Here is a 19,929-nt window from a genome sequence, read left to right as displayed (position 1 = left end):
CTCATCAGGGAATATCTGCAAGGCTCCAGCAAACTCACTCTCCAGGTTTCGCCTTATGTGCTTCTTGGTTGATTCCTTGACTTGGGCAATGCCTTGGGAGTTCATTGAAGCTACCAGTCTAGAAGAGAGATCAGTCATTGTCATCACTTGAGGATTGCCAAAAAGCTCCATCCTGATGAAGAGGAACAGCTCATTGTATGCCTTATTCACAGCAGCTTCATACTGGGCTGCAGCATCATCATCTTCATTGCTGGCAACCTCTCCTTTGGAAACCTCTTCTTTGGTGTAAAGTCTATAGCATGACCTGTGGTAGTGCCCTTCAGCTGCTACAAGGTCTCTACTCACAATGGCAAGGATTCTGCTGTCCCTTTTCTTTGTGGCTGCACTCCTGATCTTTGCATCAGCTCGCAGTTCTCGACACTGCACCAGTACTTCTCTCGTATTCTGTCTCTTGGAATATTTGCTGTTTTTCTGACAAAATATGCACTCTGCATCATAAGTCCTAGATGTACTTGGAGCATGTCGAGCTACTCTCTTAGATTGTTTCTCTTCAGCAGAGACACAACTTTTCTTTTCTTTTGCAAGGAGGCCATCAAGAATTTGCTTCATAGTGAAGATACTGCGACACTTTCTGTGGTAGTAGATTGCTGGAATCTGTCCCTCAGGAATGTCTTTTGCCAGTTTCAAAACTGGTGCATGATTTCGTATCTGAGCTGCCCTGAGCAGAGTTCTCCATGAGTCGACACTTTGTAGTGAAACCAGCTTATCTGTATCATCAGAACAGTGGATAATGCACTCCACCCGTGGGTGCTTTGGTATTGGGTAAAAACTTGCTTGTTCACCAGTGGCTATATTCAGTCAGTTTTCACCTGCCACATACAAACAAATACATGTAACTTAGGTGTATGAACACTACTAAAACAAAGTTTACTTTGCTTCACCAGCGTCATATTACCATTATTTATATTACATAGCCACAAATGGATACATTACCTAGTTGCTATGCAACAGCTGTATTTTGTCCACATGAGGCCGCTAAAATCAACACAAGATGAAAGTTCCTCGTAGCCACTTTAACTAATCATATTAACATATACATTAAAAGAACATGCTAACATTATGGGAAATTAGCTTATAATCTTCTCCAGAGTGAGACAAGAAGATAGATACCAGTTTCCTCTATATGTGTTTAGTAGAAAGCTATCTGGCTGCACGTTAGCCTAGCTTAGCACAATGAATGGAAGTACACAGTACTGGTTATCCTTGGTTGTTGGCCAACTAAGAACTGTCCCAGAGTTTAAGCTAGGCTAATCAGTACCAGGGGTGTTGAAATGCTATATTTGTAAAAATCTGGGCAAATACACAATCGTGAGAGGCACAGAAACAGGTTTCCTGAAAGAAAAATGAAATAGCTGCTCATTTGGAAAGGTTATCATGTATTATTTTACTTCTGTTAGTGTACCAAATAAAATGGCACCAGTGAAGTTGTGTCACCTTGGGTGATATCGATATCTGGTCTGACCCATGGACTAACTGGCTTTGGTCTAGTTAGTTTCTTAGTAATAATGCCCTTCTAATTTAAGGTTCACAATCACCTCACACAATGAAATAGTATGGGTATATTATACATTTCCTGAATCTTTACAGTCCTGTGAGTATTCCAGTTTTTGTGTTTTGTGTCCCTGATATTCCTAGATGCCACAGGGCTAAAAGAAAGTATATAGTTTAGGCGAACATTGCAGAAAGATGTGTGTTATTGACGGGTTGAAGAGCTCAAGTGACCTCTATATTTGTGAGAAATATCCACAACAGGGCTTGAATGAAAGCTAAGAAGGTCCCCTTTAAAATGATACCAAAGACAATATTATAGAACATTGAAAAATGTCCTGACCATGAGGCTAAACCAGGATATGCACCAGCGTCTAAAATGCAATTTACTTTAGGGGGTGGTTAACTTCATGAGCTGATAACTGTGATACAGCTGCCACTCAGGAATGGTTATCATACCAAAATATCATCTACAGACATGGATCCTTTCAAAAATTATAAGTAAGTTTTGCCACCTTGAGTGTACCGAAATAGGAAATTTTGGGCTCTGGCCCATGGACTATCACCTTGGCTGCGCCTTGAGATCCTGTCCATGAATAGCACAAACAGAACTGGAGACAAGCGACAACCTTGGTGGAGTCTGACACCCACCGAAAATGTGTTTGATTATATGCCGAGAATAAGGACACAGCTCTCACTTTGGTTACACAAGGACCGCATGGTTTGTAGCACATCCCACAAAACCCACTGAAGTTACAACAACAGAGCTACAGCACCTCGCCTGGAAAAGGGAAACCGGGGCCTCCTCCTGGAGCCAGACCTGGGAGGGGAGCTCCCCGGCAACCGTCTGGTGGTCGGGCCTTGGCCCATGGGGCCTGGTCAGGCCCAGCCCGAAAAAACAACATGGAGCCACCACCCCGTGGACTCACCAACTGCGGGGATGAGCATTGGGGTAGGGTGCAATGCAGGCTGGGTGGCAAGCAAAGGCGGGGACCGGGGTGTGCTGACTTCCGGCATCACAGACTGGTCCTCGGGATGATGTGTGTGTGTGTGTGTGTGTGTGTGTGTGTGTGTGTGTGTGTGTGTGTGTGTGTGTGTGTGTGTGTGTGTGTGTGTGTGTGAGCTTAATTCTTTGCGTTTTATTGTAGGCCAGTATGTGTGCTCAAGCATATGTGTGAGGATGTGTGAGTCCATGTGCATTTACTCTGTGTGTGTGTGTGTGTGTGTGTGTGTGTGTGTGTGTGTGTGTGTGTGTGTGTGTGTGTGTGTGTGTGTGTGTGTGAAAATGTCCATGGAGGTTCGACATGTACGTTGGTATGTGTATGAGAGAAAGAGAGAGAGAGAGAGAGAGAGAGAGAGAGAGAGAGAGAGAGAGAGAGAGAGAGAGAGAGAGAGAGAAAACAGAGCAGAGGGTGAGAGAGAAAGACAGAAACAGTGAGGGTGTGAGACACAGAGACAGACATGAGAGAGACAGAGACAGAAACAGAGAGGCCTTCATAGGGTGTACTGGTTTAAATAGACCACATGTATTAAACTGAGCCAACAGGAGAATGAACAGAGCCTGGAACCGGTCAGTTTACTACAGGCTCATCCATCAGCAGGCTCTCCGTGGTTTGTCTGCTTTGGAGAGGACACCAACAGCACCAGGCAGCTCAGAGTCCTGTAATTCATCATCTGCTGAAGCTACATGCAAACTTCACTCTATCGTAAGCCACATCTCTGGCTTGCTGGGGCACATGAGAGCTTTGTTTGGCAATTCTACCTTTCAAAGCGGGAAAAAAGGAGGGAAAAGTGCCATTATTCACGATGAGGTCAAGGATTCTGTGGTAAAAACAGCAATCGATCTAGAGTTGAGAGTTTGACTCCAGAAGAAAAGGAAAAAGCCAAGTAAGGAGTCCCATTGCTCGTCAAATTATGCTTTAGGAACAGAATCTTCTAAAATATATTCACAGTTTTTCCAAAAACAAATTAAGACTGTCCAGTTTTCATCACTAAAGTGGTCAATTACGCAATGCAGCTCTGAACAACAGCGCTTCACTGGTCACTCACACACTGACCTCTTCTTCTTCTTTTGGCTTGTTCCCTGTTTTCTAGGGGTCGCCACCGCGGATTTGATAGTTTCCATCAGTACCCTATGAGGGCACAGCGCCGACGGCGGTCATTGTTAACCCGGGCCGTGACCGATCCGGAATGGTGTTGTCAAGCCGCATAATGATTTGGCAAAAATTTTACGTCGGACGCCCTTCCTGACAGAACCACCAACCCTACGGATCGGGGCACAGGTAAAGCGCTGGATGCCATCCCAGTATTCACGGACTTGCGCCCATGCCTGTCACCACTCTCACACACTGACCTGCTAGGTTATAATACCAACACCAGACATGTTGCTTTCATTGACGGGCTTCTTCATGAGAGATATGTTGAGTCATTAGCCTCAAGGTAACAGCAGCTGTAGACACTCTTTCAGACTATTAATAGTAAAACAACATCGTACTGTAGACAGTACTGTGGGTATGCAGCTGAGGCCAAATAGTGATCTTCCGACTCCAAGATAGTGAATACTCCAAGAACGACTGTGAGGGATTGCATTACGGGGTAGAGATGATTTCGAATGTCTCCACCTAGATCCTATTAACAAATTAATGAACATCATACCATCTGGATACGCTGGAAAAAAATCTGAATGACATGTCCATTTGCAGCATCTTCAAATGCACCCGCAGTATAACCTTGAATGAAAATCAATGTCTGGTTTTTACAGAGTACCAGCTGCAAACACAAAAGAGAGGAAACAAGGGTATGAGTAGATGAGCGAAGAGCAGATAAAGAGGCAGAGAGATGGGAGATGAGGAAATGAGGGGACAAGGAGAGTATACTAGCAGAGAAGGAAATGAGGAGACTAGGGTACATGGAGACAAGGGGAGCTGGTCCTCAGCACTTAGCAACATTGTGATTTCGGCTTTTCTTTGCTTTCATGCTTTCAAGAAAAAAATATGGGAACGAAGATACTGTCTATTGTCACTATTCTGTCTGTCTGTTTAACAATCTGTCTCTCAATTTGTCAGTCTGTCAATTCATCTCATAGTTTCTCTGTCTGTCTGTCTGTCTGTCTGTCTGTCTATATTTCAGCCTGCCTGCTATTTTATCTTAAGGATCTGTCAGTTTATTTTCACTGCTGCCAGGGTAAATCAAACAAGTGTCCATCTGTCAGCAACAGGCTGTAACAGAGTCCTCTAGTGAGATGGCAAAAGCAAGGTCAGAACACGTTCTAAAAACTTTTAAATTTGTGAATGCATGTAGAGCCACTTTTCATTTGAGGTTCTGAGTTTCTCCGTCCAAGTGTTTTTTCAGTTGACTTCCTCTGTGTTATGCGTTAAAACATTCGTGGTTAGAGCTTTGAGACAGCATTTCCTTTGGTTTAGTGACATAAACAAGGGGGCACAATATTGAAAACAAATGGAGCATTTAGCAAAAACCAAGCCTCCTGAACCTCTGCAGAAATCCTACTTTGACTACGCTCGGATCAGTGCAAAAGAGGAAGCCATGCCGCCAGCAAGCACACGAGTCCTGAGAAGAAAACATAATGTCTTGCTCAAAAGATAGAAACGCCCATCAAAGGAGTGTGTGTGTGTGTGTGTGTGTGTGTGTGTGTGTGTGTGTGTGTGTTTAAAGTTACCTTTCTAAAGTTAGCTAGTTATGAGATATCAGGGTGAACCAGATCTCCATCCTGAATTGATTCTCAGGCGCAAAACACACAACAACATTTGACATGTGACCATGGTCATTAGACATTTGTCTGATCAGATTTGAAATGATGCCTTTCTATTCCGGTTTTTTTTGTGTGTGTGTTCACGCATTGTTCAGAAAACCCGATCCATGTCACGTTTGAGGAAAGAAATTGGAGTTGGGTGGGATTACAGCTCTCAGTCTGAATGAAGCCACTCATAAATCACACCACTGAACAGAGAGGCTCTGATCGGGATGATAACGCATTTTATCTATTCTTTTACCTGATGTATTGAACTGCTTTTTATAGCTATGACGGCATCAGCATGAGACGTTACACACGCACACACGCACACACACACGCACGCACGCACGCACGCACGCACGCACGCACGCACGCACACACACACACACACACACACACATTAACCAGCTAAACGTATTACCTCCCATCAAAATTAACCACCATTAGGCTGGTTAATCTTACTGGGAGGTAATACGATGAGTTAACATCCAAGTCCTGCACATAGACCACTAGATCTAGCCGGCTGGCTTAAAACTGAATTTGCCATGTGAATCTTGGACACTACCAGACACTGTGGCCTGGTAAGAAATAAGTTATTTTATCCATCTGCCGTCACATCCTGTCCAGTTGACATCAAATCAGAAAAAAAGAAAAAAAATCATCTTTGAGTGTAAGCACAGAAGGAAGGGATTGTAAGGTATGTCATAGATTTATGAAGATTTATTAGTTTAATGCGATAATGTCTGAGGAATCGAATACAACTCAGTGAGTACAGCATTATCTTAGCGCCAAGTCAACCAGGTTTGTGACCAAAACCCTGTGCAAGCAGAGGAAAGCTGTAAATAAAACTCCCCCAATCACAACAACCACTGTTGCAGAGCCACTGAGCCGGGCACTCAACCTCCACCAGCTCCTACAGAACTGCAGAAGACTGTGGTCGAACTGGGCAGCTCCCAGTAGTAAACAGCAGAAGACTGTGGTTGTTAATTCTCCTATGAAAAATGTTTGCGTATGATAATTTATTTTATTTTTTGATTGGTGGAACTCCTTTAGATTGACTGAAATGCAAAGGCCCATTTTATTCATTGACACGAAAAACGTTTGATTATTATTTCATATGAATAGCCTTTATCACCGCCATAAGCCTTAACAGAGAACGATCAAGAGCAAGCCATCAAACTGCGAGCGCACAAATTAATATATGTGTCGAAAATGTCCACAGGCGTCCGTCATGACTGCTAATTTGAACTTTAGAGGGACTCTATACTAACAGAGAACAACACAGAGGAACATAAGACTGACCGTGGTAGGTTCGATTCCACATCTTCCTGGTGACCGTTTTGCCTGGAGGGCGCCCCCTGGAGGCAGTGATGGTCTCGTTCAAGGCATGGGTGTACAGCATCAGACCGTCATAGAAGCCTCCGGAAATGATGTTCATCTGGAGGACAGGAAACACTCATTGGATTAATGTTCTGAGAGATTCGTCTTGTATTTAGGTCTCCAGCTTTTGAAACTAGAATCCCTTATTGCATTTTACAGTATATTTGCAGGAGTACTGTAGCACTAAGCATTTATCAAGTACCAAACCATTAAAACCATGTTCATGTTTTACCTTTATGTCTATACCTTACCTTAATCTACTCTTTTACTTTTAACATATTCTTATTTGTCTTTTTTTTTTAATTTCTCTGTTGAGAGCAACCACAAAATTTCATTTCACCGGCTGCACCATGTGCAACTGTTGTAAACAACTATCCAACTTAAAAACTTTGGATAACTACCCAACTTAAAAACCATACGGACAAAAGGACTTTGAACACAGCGGTTCTCAATCTGGTCCTCAGGTAGCATCAGTATGGCTGGTGTTCTGTCACCACACTGAGATGTAGTGAACAGCGCTGAATTCCTCACTTGATGACGAAAAATTGGACAGTGGTGAAATTAGCACATGCTATATTTCTGATCCAGCTGTGTTGGCAACTGTAAGGGAGACTGACTGTTTCATAATTACATTTTAAACACTTCACTATTACAAACTTGGTCATGTCTAAAATGGGATTATCTTATAAAGCTGTAGTTTTAAATATTTTAAAAACAATCTGTTCTCTCAAGAAGAGCAGATTGGTTTTAATTTAGGTTGGTCCTGTGTATCTCAGCAAGCACAGCAAGTCACTAACACTGCGTTTATTCCCACGAGTCACGCTTGCTAAAAATAAACCCTCTTAAATTACTGTGGGGCACCAACTATAAAAACTTCCACAAAATACATTACACAAAATACAATTCAGCAAACACAATATAATAATGGCTTTCTGTTGAGACAGCTAAAATATAACTTTGGGCCAACAGTATTTCTGTTTCATTAAAATCACCCTGACACCACAGCAGAAAAAAAACAACCTCACTGCTGAAATGTCACCTTTTACTGGACATTTTATATCATAAATTATTCATAACCCCCCCCCCCACACACACACACACATAATTAGAGAGAGTGTTAGTGAATCTCATTTAATTCCCAAGATTGCTTTTTTGGCGATATGTGCCCTTTACAGCAACAACTTGTAAAGACATGGTGAAAAATGGATGAACCAATTATTCTACCGCAGCAGGGTGATATTACAAACCTTCAGTTTACTCTCTCAGCCTGTAAATAATCATCCCAGAGGTTTACAGCTTTCCTCATCCAAAGGTCACAACAGACCCATGGGAGCATTCAAGTCAAGTAAGAATAACCTTATCCACTACCACTGCCTGTAAGCAAGGCGCTAAACCCCTACCTTGCTTCAATGGAGATCTTCAGTGGCTAGCATTGAAAGACTGTGGTTGTACGAGACAGTTGTCGATGGCCGACAATATAAGTACACCACCGAAGTGTTGTTGTCGGTTCCTGTTGCTTTCAGTTCCATTATTTTTGCACCAGCGGTAAAAATGAATTAAGATTTCTGGTTCCCATTTATGAATCATTTCGTCTTTTAAATACGTAAAACCGAGACATTAGAAATACAGTAGGGTTTATCTACACAGTTTATCAACATACGCCTATGATGCTACAATTCCCATTGCAAAATTCAAGTCAAGTTCATTGGTCACATACAAAATGTCAAGACAATGGCAGTGAAATGTTTTTCCACTGTGCCCCCATCCCCCCATTTGTGGAAGAATATACCACATGCTAAAACATCGACTTATTAATCCACCATCTCCAACCCTATCAGAGATGCTGTTCACTGAAAAATGTGAGCAATTTGCTACATTCTTCGATAACTAAATTACTGCCATTAGACACAACATTAGTGCCTCAAGATCCAGAAAGGAACCTACTTCAGTTCTCCAGAATATCACTGGCGCCATGTCTCACTTTGACCCTCTGGACCAGGGTTCCCCAATTAGTTTTCCCCAAGGGCCAAATCATGTCGTGCATGCCAAGCCAGGGGTAAAACCTCCAGGGTTTTGTTTTTCCATTGCGCCAGCAAAAGTTGCTTTATGTGCAGATGTTGTTGTTGCTGCTATTAAAATTATTAATATTATCATCACCATTTTTATTGTCATCATCATTATGATTATGATTATTATTAGTAGTAGTAGTAATAGTGGTGGTGGTGATGGTAGTAATAATTAGGCTTGGGATTCTTAAAACCTGTGTTGAGGGTCACACATGAAAAAACGCAATCTTGAAACAAAATAAGTAAAAAACCAACCATTTAATTATGGACAAACGGACAAAAATAAATGGATGTTCATTCACCAATAAGTGAGAGAAGTTAGAGTGACATAGTCTGGTCAGTTAAGGGCAAATATGGGGTCAAGGCTGCAAAAAGTCATTCACATTTGAGCCAATGTTTTTCTGTTAATTTAGGGTCCAATAAAGAAAAAAATGCAAGGAGCCCAAAATTTTAGGTGGGGGAAGTCTCTGAAATGGCCACGCCCACTTTTTAGGCCTGGAAATCAGTATCTCGGCTCCTGAATGTCGCAGAGAGCTGATCATGGGCTCAAAAGAAGCAGAAGCACCACATTTATATAAGCATTATGAACAAACATATACCCCAAAACCTTTACTTTTTCAGGTATTTACAAAAATCTAATTTTCACTGGTCACATACATGGCCACGCCCACTTTTTAGCCCTGGGACTATATCTCAGGCTCAGCTCTCGGAGGTTGCCCCGAGTTGATATTGGGCTCAAAAGATGTGGAAATAACTATTTATATTAGTGCTCTGAACAAATATACTGTATGCCCTAAAACCTTCACGTTTTGAGCTATTCATGAACATGTTCTTTTTTCCATTGAATTGATCAGCAGCATGCAATCAACTTTAGCCAAATCTGTGCAAGAAGGCTATACAGTTTGTTTGAGTAAAAGTGTTACATCTACTCATGGAGTGCTAGTATTCAAGTTGACTCTTTGTTATAAGAGGAGGAACCCAGTAACCACCAAAGAAACAAAGCAAACCATGTGAGGTCCAAAAAAATCTTTATTTTAACCTCACACATCCCATCAGACTGGATTCAAACACTTGCTGAGGCACTTGCAATAAATGAGACATTTCATCCCTCTGCCAGCACAAGAACATGAGGTACACTTATTAGATCTGCAACTACACACCCCTGTTACTTGAGACAATGTATCTCTTGTGGAAACTGTGCTCCACTTGACGAAGAGTTCCTCTCCTTCGGTAGTCCAACCCCATTCAATGACAGGGGGACAAGGGAGTTGTAGCAGGCTGTTTCCCCACAGCCATCCTGCCTGGAATGTAGCTCTCAACAGATGCTGTAGAAGCGCATCCTGACTTGGGGGTAGGTCTCTCAGCTCATCATTAACTGAGTGCTTGAACAGCTGGAATCTGAGCTCATCTATACTGACACAGTTGTACAGTCCAGTCTTGTTGTACCAGCTCATTACCCAGGGCTCAATAACTTCCATGCTTTCCTTAACTGTCTCGATACTAGGGCAGCAACGTAGTCCTCTCAAAGCAGCAGTGAGTTCTGTGGACTTACTGTGGTTTATCCAGGCTTTGTATTGAGCAGTCTTTGAGTGGCCAAAGAAGGCGCTCACAGAATCACAGCCACTAAAAGAATGGAACACAGGCATGGCATCGGCCACATCTCCACCAAGCTTCTTGTGTGCTTCTGTGATTGAGTAGAATTGGCGTTTGCCAGGAACTGCAAAGTCAACTATAAGTTGCAAGTCCTTACATACTGATAGGAACTGTGTAGTGAACCCTAGTAGGATGACTACCACATCGGAGTCGACTGTTCTAACTGTAACTGACTTGATCCCCTTGTTTAGCATGTGCATCACATGGCAAACGATGCGGTTGTCAGCCTCCTCAAGCATATCTATGCTGTCATAAAGCTGGATCTCGAAGCTTTCGCCGAAGTTTGCAAGCACCTTTCTGCCGTAGGTGATGCTGAACTCCTTGTCCCAGTTCCACGCTTGTGCCTTAGCAATCCTGGCGAACATTAGATTCAGGGCTACTTTGTTGTCTACATTAGACAGAAAAGCTTCAAAAAATTGCTTAGATTCTGGCATGGTGTCATTCTCACTGAAAGCCATCTGTGAACTACCTGCTGATCCCCGGTTCTTCCTAGTCGCAGTCTTGATACTCATATTCTGGTAGAGGTCAGCCACAATGTCAATACGATTGGCTTTCTTCTCATGACCGATCCTGGCAATGCTGTTCAACACTTTGATTACAAAGTCTTGGAATGTCATGCCTTTGGTGAGAGACTTTGCCATGATTCGTACTTGCACAGACAAATCTATCACAAGTCCTTCTGAGGATGTAGATTGAACTTGTACACCGATGTCCTTAAGAATTTGAGACTTTTGGCTATGATAAATATCTCCATCCTTTGTTGACAAGGCGTCGGGTAAACCTGAAATTGAAATGAATAGTTAAGCTAAGTGTAACTCTTGGGCTTACTGTCAAATCAATTAACTTGAATGTGAAATTGAATCAATGAATATCACTGTATTAAAAATCTGGTAAGACTTAAGTAACATCTAAAATATTTGAATAACTGACTTTATATCAATTAGTTTCACCTGTGAATTCACCACCAAATAACTTCCTTGTCTCTTCTTCTCTTGATCTGCAGGCCTCCTTCAGCTTTGCAAAGGTTCCTTTGGGTGGCTTGATTGCAGGGCTAGCGAGTTGGACTTTTGCACATGAACTTGGGAGTTTCAGGGCATTTCGTGAGATGGTTGCATTGACATCCTTCTTACTTAATACAATTCGCTCCTGCACAAACTGGTCATGCTGAGTTTTGCCGACTGTAAAGACAAAACTGGAGTCTTTACTTATGACATCTGGGAAGGGAATGGATGAGTTCAACCTCATGAACTGAGCTTCATCGAACGGGTTGGTAAGGATACCCTGGTACACCTTGAGTGTGTGGCTTGAAAATGTTTCCTTGAAGGAATCCAGCATTTCTTTGTGCCCGTGTGATGGATCTTGACCTTCAACCTCATCTAGGTAGCGCTGGATTTCGGGTAGCGCAAGTTCGAGTTTCCTGAAGAACTCTTGATCTTCCCGATTGATGATATCGACATATCCAGTGTCAGACTTGATGACCTTTATGTTATGTTCCTGCTTTTGATCACATGCAATCTTTGAGAATGGGTTGTCTCTGGTGTTTACTGTGAAAGAGCCTGAAAGAAATTCCTTGAACAAGTATGGGTGTCTCCATTTGAGCTCTTTGAGATCCTGAAGAAACACTGATGCCCATCTGGCATAGTGTGTATGATCAAGTGCAAAGAAAAGAGGAATGAGCTGCTCAAGTGCACTGATCATCATGATGAAGTTTGCCTCTCGAAAGGATCTTATGAAGATAAGAACCTTCTTGATTGTGTCAACAACATTGTTCCAGTAGTGAAACATGGGGCTGTTTTCATTGGCCACCCAGTTACTCCAAGTCAAACTGTTGTCCTCTAGACGTTTTGCCTGAAATGCTTCATCTCTCTTCTTGGCCAGCACCACAGCCAGGAGTTGAATACAGTATCTAGCCTTCTTTATGGAATTCACATCGCAGACAGCAGTTGTCAGACCTGTGATATTCAGATTAGCTGAGGTTAAGATGGTATCAAGGCCAGTTCCTTTTATCAACTGCCCAACACAGACAAGAGAAACCTTCTCAAGGTGCAGCCCACCCATGAACGCGAAGTATGAATGAGAAAACTCTTCCCCCATGGCCCACTGTATCATCTTCTTGATGGCATAAAGGGGCTGATCGGATCCACCCACTGCAACCTGGCCTGGGTTAAGATATCTTGTGTATGATACTGCTATTCTCATGACATGGAGCTGAAGACAACTAAGATATTTTCTAAACTCATGATTCGTGTGTGTATTGTGCTTCATGCTTTATAACATAGGCAGCGAATGAGATTCATGTCAAATATAGCTTTTTACAACCTTCAGGAGCTGATACGTGAAACGTGACCAGTAAAAATTAGTTTTCTTAAAATATCTGAAAAAGTAAAGGTTTTGGGGTATATGTTTGTTCATAATGCTTATATAAATGTGGTGCTTCTGCTTCTTTTGAGCCCATGATCAGCTCTCTGCGACATTCAGGAGCCGAGATACTGATTTCCAGGCCTAAAAAGTGGGCGTGGCCATTTCAGAGACTTCCCCCACCTAAAATTTTGGGCTCCTTGCATTTTTTTCTTTATTGGACTCTAAATTAACAGAAAAACATAGGCTCAAATGTGAATGACTTTTTGCAGCCATTTTGCCTTAACTGACTAGACTAACAGGATGAGGCAATCCTTCTGATGACGGGCATGTATTCTGTTGTCGCAAGCCTGAGGCACTAGCCAAGATGTGCATTTGTTTCTTTCCTGGTTCATGATCGAGTTCGCTGAAAAAAAACAATGACTCACATATGTACATGGATGGGAAGATTGTGAGTAGGAGCATTGCAATAGCACTCATGTTTTTGGATCGAGCTTGGGGAACCATGTTGATCCAAAAGTCCCTAACCCCAACGTCCTTGTGTTGTGCTTTGAGCAAATCAGATGTTCCCATCTTCAAGACCTCCATCTGAAGAGTTGCTTATTCTATAGAAGGTACTAGCCTTTTGGCCTCTGCAGTCCACTGGCCATCAGCCAAAATAGAGTGGCTATCTCAGGCAGAGGAGGATGTCACCTGAGAGTTTTAGGGGAGCTTTCAAATCATTCCTTGGAGTTTTCTGCCAGGCTCGTTCCGAAATCCTTCATCGCTGGATCCTCCCATATTTTGTTCTTCTCGCAATGCTTCTGCAGATGTGGAAAGTGCAACTTTCTCCTGTGAATGTCTCTCTCCAAAATGTTCAGCTTTGACCGGAAAGCTTCAGCTACCTCGTACATGTCTTCAACAGTGTGATTCTTGCCTTGTAATTGCAGATTAAGGTGATTTAGATGAGACATGATGTCACACAAAAAAAATAACATATGCCATCACCTTATTGTCACTTAAAAACCTCTGATATTCTTGGGCTTTTTGGCTCCGCAGTCCGGATAAAAATGCCAAAAGCTCATCACACAACTCACACACCCTCTCCAACACACCGTCTTTGCTCTGCCAGTGAACATCATTATGCAGCAAAAGATCCTTGTGTTCTGCTGAAATTTCCTCCAGCAATGCTCTGAAAAGACGATGTTGCAGACTAGAACGCTCACTGATGAAATTTACCAGTCTCATCACAGTATCCATCGGCTCTTTCGTTTCCCCACACAGTTTAGTGCACAACACTGATTTGTGAATATCCATCCATCCATTCCATCCATTATCCAAACTGCTTATCTTGCTCTCAGGGTTGCGGGGATGCTGGAGCCTATCCCAGAAGTCACTGGGCGGCAGGCTGGGAGACACCCTGGACAGGGCGCCAGGCCATCACAGGGCCGACGCATTCACACACAGTCACACCTAGGGGCAATAAAGTATTCTGATTCTGAATTTAGTACGGCCAATTCACCTGACCTATGTGTCTTTGGACTGTGGGAGGAAACCGGAGCACCCAGAGCAAACCCACGCAGACATGGGGAGAACATGCAAACTCCACACAGAGAACGACCCGGGATGACCCCCAAGGCTGGACTACCCTGGGGCTTGAACCCAGGACCTTCTCACAGCAAGAAGGTCCTGGGTTTGATAGGTTCCATCCATCCATTATCCAAACCACTTATCCTGGTCTCAGGGTCACGGGGATACTGGAACCATCTATGTACAATGATGAAATGGGAAAGTGTTTGTTTAGCAGAGGTACTGTTGCGTGAGTAGCTCATACGTTTAATCTCTGACACTGTATTTTGTCTCAGCAGGTCCCTAATCCGTCCCTAATGGTTCCCGTTCCTTGGCCCATCACTGACTGAGTGCCCACACTCCATTCCTTTTCATTTCCCCCCTCCTCTTCTTCCCCTTCTTCTATTCTATTCTTTCTCCCAGCACCCCAGCCCACTCAATAATGGAGGTTTATAAAACCCCATTCATTTCTTCTGTCCCTTCTATCATTTCTCTTGTTAATTCAGTCCCTGTGTCTGCTCCTCTTCTGAATGTCTATGTGGAGGCAGGGCCCAGATTCTCTGTCTGTGTTTACCCTCCTTACACACTCACTCAATCAGTCAGACACATTACACACTGTGACAAATTACAGCCCTTTGCCCCATTGTGCAATGCAATGCACATGGAAATACATGCAGACAAACACAAAAGTGCTGTGTGAACACACAGTTGCGCATACACATACACATAAAAGCCACAAGGACATATGCATACACACATGCTGACAAAGTGCTTCTATGTTTCTTCTCTTTTCAATGTGATATTACAATTACAGCCTTTGATAATAAGTAACTGAACTCTAGATCAAGAGTTTGAGATGGAACTTCAGATCAGCATAACATTGAACTGCCGTAGGCAAAAATATCCCAGGGTTTTTCTTTAAATGCGTCAGCCCAAGAACTCCACATTTCCACTTCCGGTGTGGGAAGATGGCTGCACGAATTCGCATTTGCAGCGGCCTCACCCAGTGCTGGTTTCAGAAGTTGGTGGCGCGAATTCACATTTGTAGCGGCCTCACCCATTACCATCCATGCAGTGCCCATGTCTAAGTTTTGTCTTCGTTTGATGGCTGGGAGAGCTGGAGCTGGATCAGCTGGGGGAGTAGGGCAGGCTAAGCCAACTGCTAGTCCATACAGATCGGCAGTTCCAATAACACCGAAGGCGGTCTGGCGATGGCCTCACCTGGCGTTGACTGTGGTGTTTTTGATGTTGTTGTGAGGAGTGTGGGGAGGTGTGTCACGGGTGTCTAACTGGCAGAGCTGGCATTAGATCGGCTGGGAGAGCTTGGTCTGCTTCGTCCGGTGAGCCCAGGGACCATCGCCCCTGCCTGGAGCTGTGCCCAAGGCGGAAATGCCGAGGGCGGTCTGACAGGACACGGAAGTGGGGCGGGCTAAGCTAACTGCTAGTCTGTGCAGACCGGCGGTTCTGACATTCTTCCTGGCTAGCATTCGTTCCCTTGGGCAGTGATTTTTTTTTGTTTAGTTTTGATATACATATGTGTTAGTTTGGATATGTGTGTTCTTGTAGTTTTGAATGTGTTTGTCTTTGTGTTGTACTGGGGCTGGGGGAAATGGCATTTGGTTTCATTTCATGTACGCAAGTGCATGAAGTGAAATGACAAAGTGTTCCTGATTGCTGATTCCTGATAAGGTCTGGAACACAATGGCCAAGGTTAACCTTAATGGGTATGCAGTGCTAGTGAATAAGCTGGCGACAAGATGTCTCGGCACACGCTAACTTAAAAAAACATTTGGCCTTTAACGTATTGGAGGAGATATTAATTAAAACATGATCTGAGTAATCTGCAAAGCCCCAGATGAATATTCATATTCATGTTTATCCCATCAGGTTGAATTTATGCATGCTTTTATGCAAGGCCTCAGATTACTCTGAAAAATTGATGGGATTTATGAGCGTGTTCTTTTCTGTTTTGGTGTGTGTCTGTGACTGTGTTTGTGCTCATGTCTGTGAATAATTTTTGTGAATTCACAATTTGTGAATTCTGATTTGTTAATAATGCAATGAAACTTCAGCAGCTCATCAGTTTACACACACACACACACACACACACACACACACACACACACACACACACACACACACATACACACACACACACACACACACACACACACAAGTAGCTTGGCATACACAAACACACACAAATATGCAAACAACTACACACATATGCACATTTATTGAGGCTGGGCCTACACACACACACACACACACACACACACACACACACACACACACACATACACACACACACACACACACACACACACACAAGTAGCTTGGCATACACAAACACACACAAATATGCAAACAACTACACACATATGCACATTTATTGAGGCTGGGCCTACACACACACACACACACACACACACACACACACACACACACACACACACACACACACACACACACACACAGAAGTAGCTTGGCATACACAAACCCAAAAAATATGCAAACTACACACACATATGCACATTTATTAAGGCTGTGCCTACACACACACAGCACCTTACATCACACACTATTTATTATAATTACTGCTTTTTTGTTCTGTTTTGTTATTTTATTGCTATTGGTGCTGTAGCATTGAGGAGCTGAAACTCAAAAATTTTATTCTCTTATACTTTTATAATGAGCCGTAACAAATAAAGAATCTTGAGTCTTGAAAATGCTAAGAGTGCTGGGTTAACAGTGGCAAGCCTGCTTACCAAGCCCTTGTGTTATCCCACCATTGAAGGAGCCCCATTGGTGACAACAGACAATTCTGCTCACATCCAAGCCATTCTTCTCAAAGAACTTAAAGATGAGTTCCCCAGTTGTGCGCCCAGGCAGAGGAAGAAAACAGAGTAGCTATTCCCGAAAGATCTTCCCATCAAAAAAATCTTGCGAACACAGATAGCTATTCCATATTAGTTCGGTCACAGGATGAGTCCATGGCTAGTGATATGGCTTCTGCTTTCTTCAAAACGGTGAGTAGATTGGAGAAACACTCCTCCGTTAAAAGTTCTATTCTTCTTGTTGCCACGTTAGCTGACAATGGCTCCTGCTTTAACAGCTCCACAACCGTTTTCTTGTTTTTCTCACCATGACTTCAATTTTGCAAACCATATCAATTGCATACATATTAATCAACTCAGCATCAGCGAATGGAATGGCTTCTTAGCTTCAGCAAAGTTCCATGTAACATGCAATGATGCAGTTGTTGCACTCGCTTGTGCCAATGTTGATTTACAGATATTAGAAATGGAGTGCTTTTATGATGTTATCATATTTGCTATTTTTTTGTTTGCGGCGACTGGATTTTGTAGGGAAGCTGGCCTTAAATCTGGCAACATGCATAGTGTTGAAGTGCTGCTTGAGATTATCTCCTTTGCAGACAGCATGCATATCAAGCATGTCTGTTTGGCATTGGCGTGGTCCGGTAGAATAAAACAAAGCTGATTAGTCCAGTCGGATATGAACTGATGGTTTTCCTGGCCGACTTTCATTCTTTTTGCGCAGGCCATGTTCTTGGTTTATGACAGTTATTGATTATACTTTGTGACATTGTTTTAGAAACGTGCTATCTAAATAAAATTATTATTATTATTAGCTGTACATCTTTTACATCTACGTGCGCTTTATGGCATAGTCAAGTATACGATGTGGGGTGAGCTAAAAATAAAGCAGAGCAGCACGCATTTTATTTCACATGTTGTATACTTTATTTAACATGTTATGACAGGTGCAGTAGTGCCAATGAGTCGGCACGGGCCTAACCTTTGGCTCTAGTGGCCCGGACCTGGCCCACGGGCCGCTTATTGGGATTCAGAGCTCTAGACCTTAAAAAGCTAGACAATATTAGACAATATTTTTGGGCAGCTCAGGTCCTCCACCTGCTGCCTGGATCCTCTCTCGACCACATTTTTTTTAAAACTGTTTTTAACTGCTTAGCACCTGAGGTATTAGAAATCATTAACTGCTCTCTTCAGTCAGGTATATTTCCTGCAGCACTTAAAATAGCTGTCATTAAACCATTTCTGAAGAAGAGCAACCTTGATGCAACAGTTATTGCCAACTACAGGCCCATCTCCAATTTACCATTCCTCAGCAAAATACTTGAAAAAAAGATTACTCCCAGCTTCAAAACTATTTAACATCAAACAACCTTTTAGTCATTCGTCAATCAGGTTTTCAATCTCACCATAGCACAGAAACAGCACGTATCAAAGTTGTGACTGATCTGCATATGAACACAGACTCTGTCTAATAAATTATCTGTTCTTGTGCTCCTGGATCTCAGCGCCGCCTTCGACACTGTTGACCATTATATTTTACGAGAGATTAGAAAAATGGGTTGGCCTATCTGGCCCGGTTCTGAACTGGTTCAGAACCTACCTACAGGACAGGCAGCTTTTTGTGTCCATTGGAGGCTTTGCTTTGGACGAAGTGGGTATTATGTGTGGGGTACACCAAGGTTCGATTCTTGGACCATTACTATTTAAACTCTATATGCTCCCATTCGCACATGCTATACAGAAACACAAAATAAATTACCATAATTATGCAGATGATTCACATATCCCTATCTCCTGATGACCTAGAGCCCATACATTCCCTAACTCAGTGCATTGACAATATTAATGTATGAATGTCAGAGAACGTTTAACAATTGAACAAAGACAAAACAGAAATACTCAGAATACTGTCATTACATGACATCTGTCACTAAGTTGAGTGATGAAATGTATCTGTCAATAAACTTTGTATCCAGATGAACTGATTCAACCTTCTTTGATTTTCTTACCTGGATTATTGAGCATACATCAAGACATTTAGAATTGGAATTTTTGTTAAAGTCCAGAGCTGTGGCAACAACATGTGTGCTAACTCTCAGCTCACCCACTACTTACAAACAGGTCTAAACTTGGTAATGGAAATCTATTTAGAATTCATGCATTACTTGCATGTAGAGTGTTTACTAGTGTTTACTCTGAGGCCTTTCTTGTTTGGAATGGTGATGGACAGGTTGACGGATAAGATCAGGCAGGAGTCTTCGTGGACTATGATGTTTGCGGATGACACTGTGATCTGTAGCGAGAGTAGGGTGCAGGTTGAGGAAAGCATGGAGAGGTGGAGGTATGCACTGGAGAGAAGAGGAATGAAAGTCAGTAGGATCAAGACAAAATACATATGTATGTGTGAATGAGAGGGAGGACAGTGGAATGGTAAGGATGCAAGGAGTAGAGGTGACGAAGGTGTATGAGTTTAAATACTTGGGGGTCAACTGTCCAAAGTAACAGGGGGTGCAGAAGAGAGGAGAAGAAGAGAATGCAGGCAGGGTGGAGTGGATGGAGAAGAGTGTCAGGAGAGACTTGCGACAAAAGTGTACTACCATGAGTGAAAGGGACGGTTTACAAGACTGTTGTGAGATCAGCTATGTTATATGGTTTGGAGACAGTGGCATTGACGAAAAGACCAGAGGCGGAGCTGGAGGTGGCAGAGTTGAAGATGCTAAGATTTTCATAGGAAATAATGAAGAAGGATGCTGAATATGGAACTGCCAGGGAACAGGAAAAGAAGAAG

General features: G+C 42.8%; 1 protein-coding gene across 2 annotated transcripts in view; it reads right to left on the bottom strand.

Moving 5' to 3' along the window:
* The window catches only part of LOC130117579 (atrial natriuretic peptide receptor 1-like), a 145,266-nt gene that overhangs the window by 62,831 nt on the left and 62,506 nt on the right, over positions 1 to 19,929 (bottom strand). For both annotated transcript variants that reach the window (XR_008810695.1, XM_056285696.1), the window contains exon 5: positions 6,602 to 6,737. Coding sequence is in view for 1 of the 2 variants with exons in the window: in XM_056285696.1 (XP_056141671.1) it covers positions 6,602 to 6,737 (136 nt within the window). In the remaining variant the exon portion in view is untranslated. The remainder of the gene's footprint in view (positions 1 to 6,601; positions 6,738 to 19,929) is intronic.

The sequence above is a fragment of the Lampris incognitus genome, chromosome 9 (genome assembly GCF_029633865.1).
Source record: "Lampris incognitus isolate fLamInc1 chromosome 9, fLamInc1.hap2, whole genome shotgun sequence".
Classification (NCBI taxonomy): domain Eukaryota; kingdom Metazoa; phylum Chordata; class Actinopteri; order Lampriformes; family Lampridae; genus Lampris; species Lampris incognitus.
This window is presented reverse-complemented; position numbering and strand designations above follow the sequence as displayed.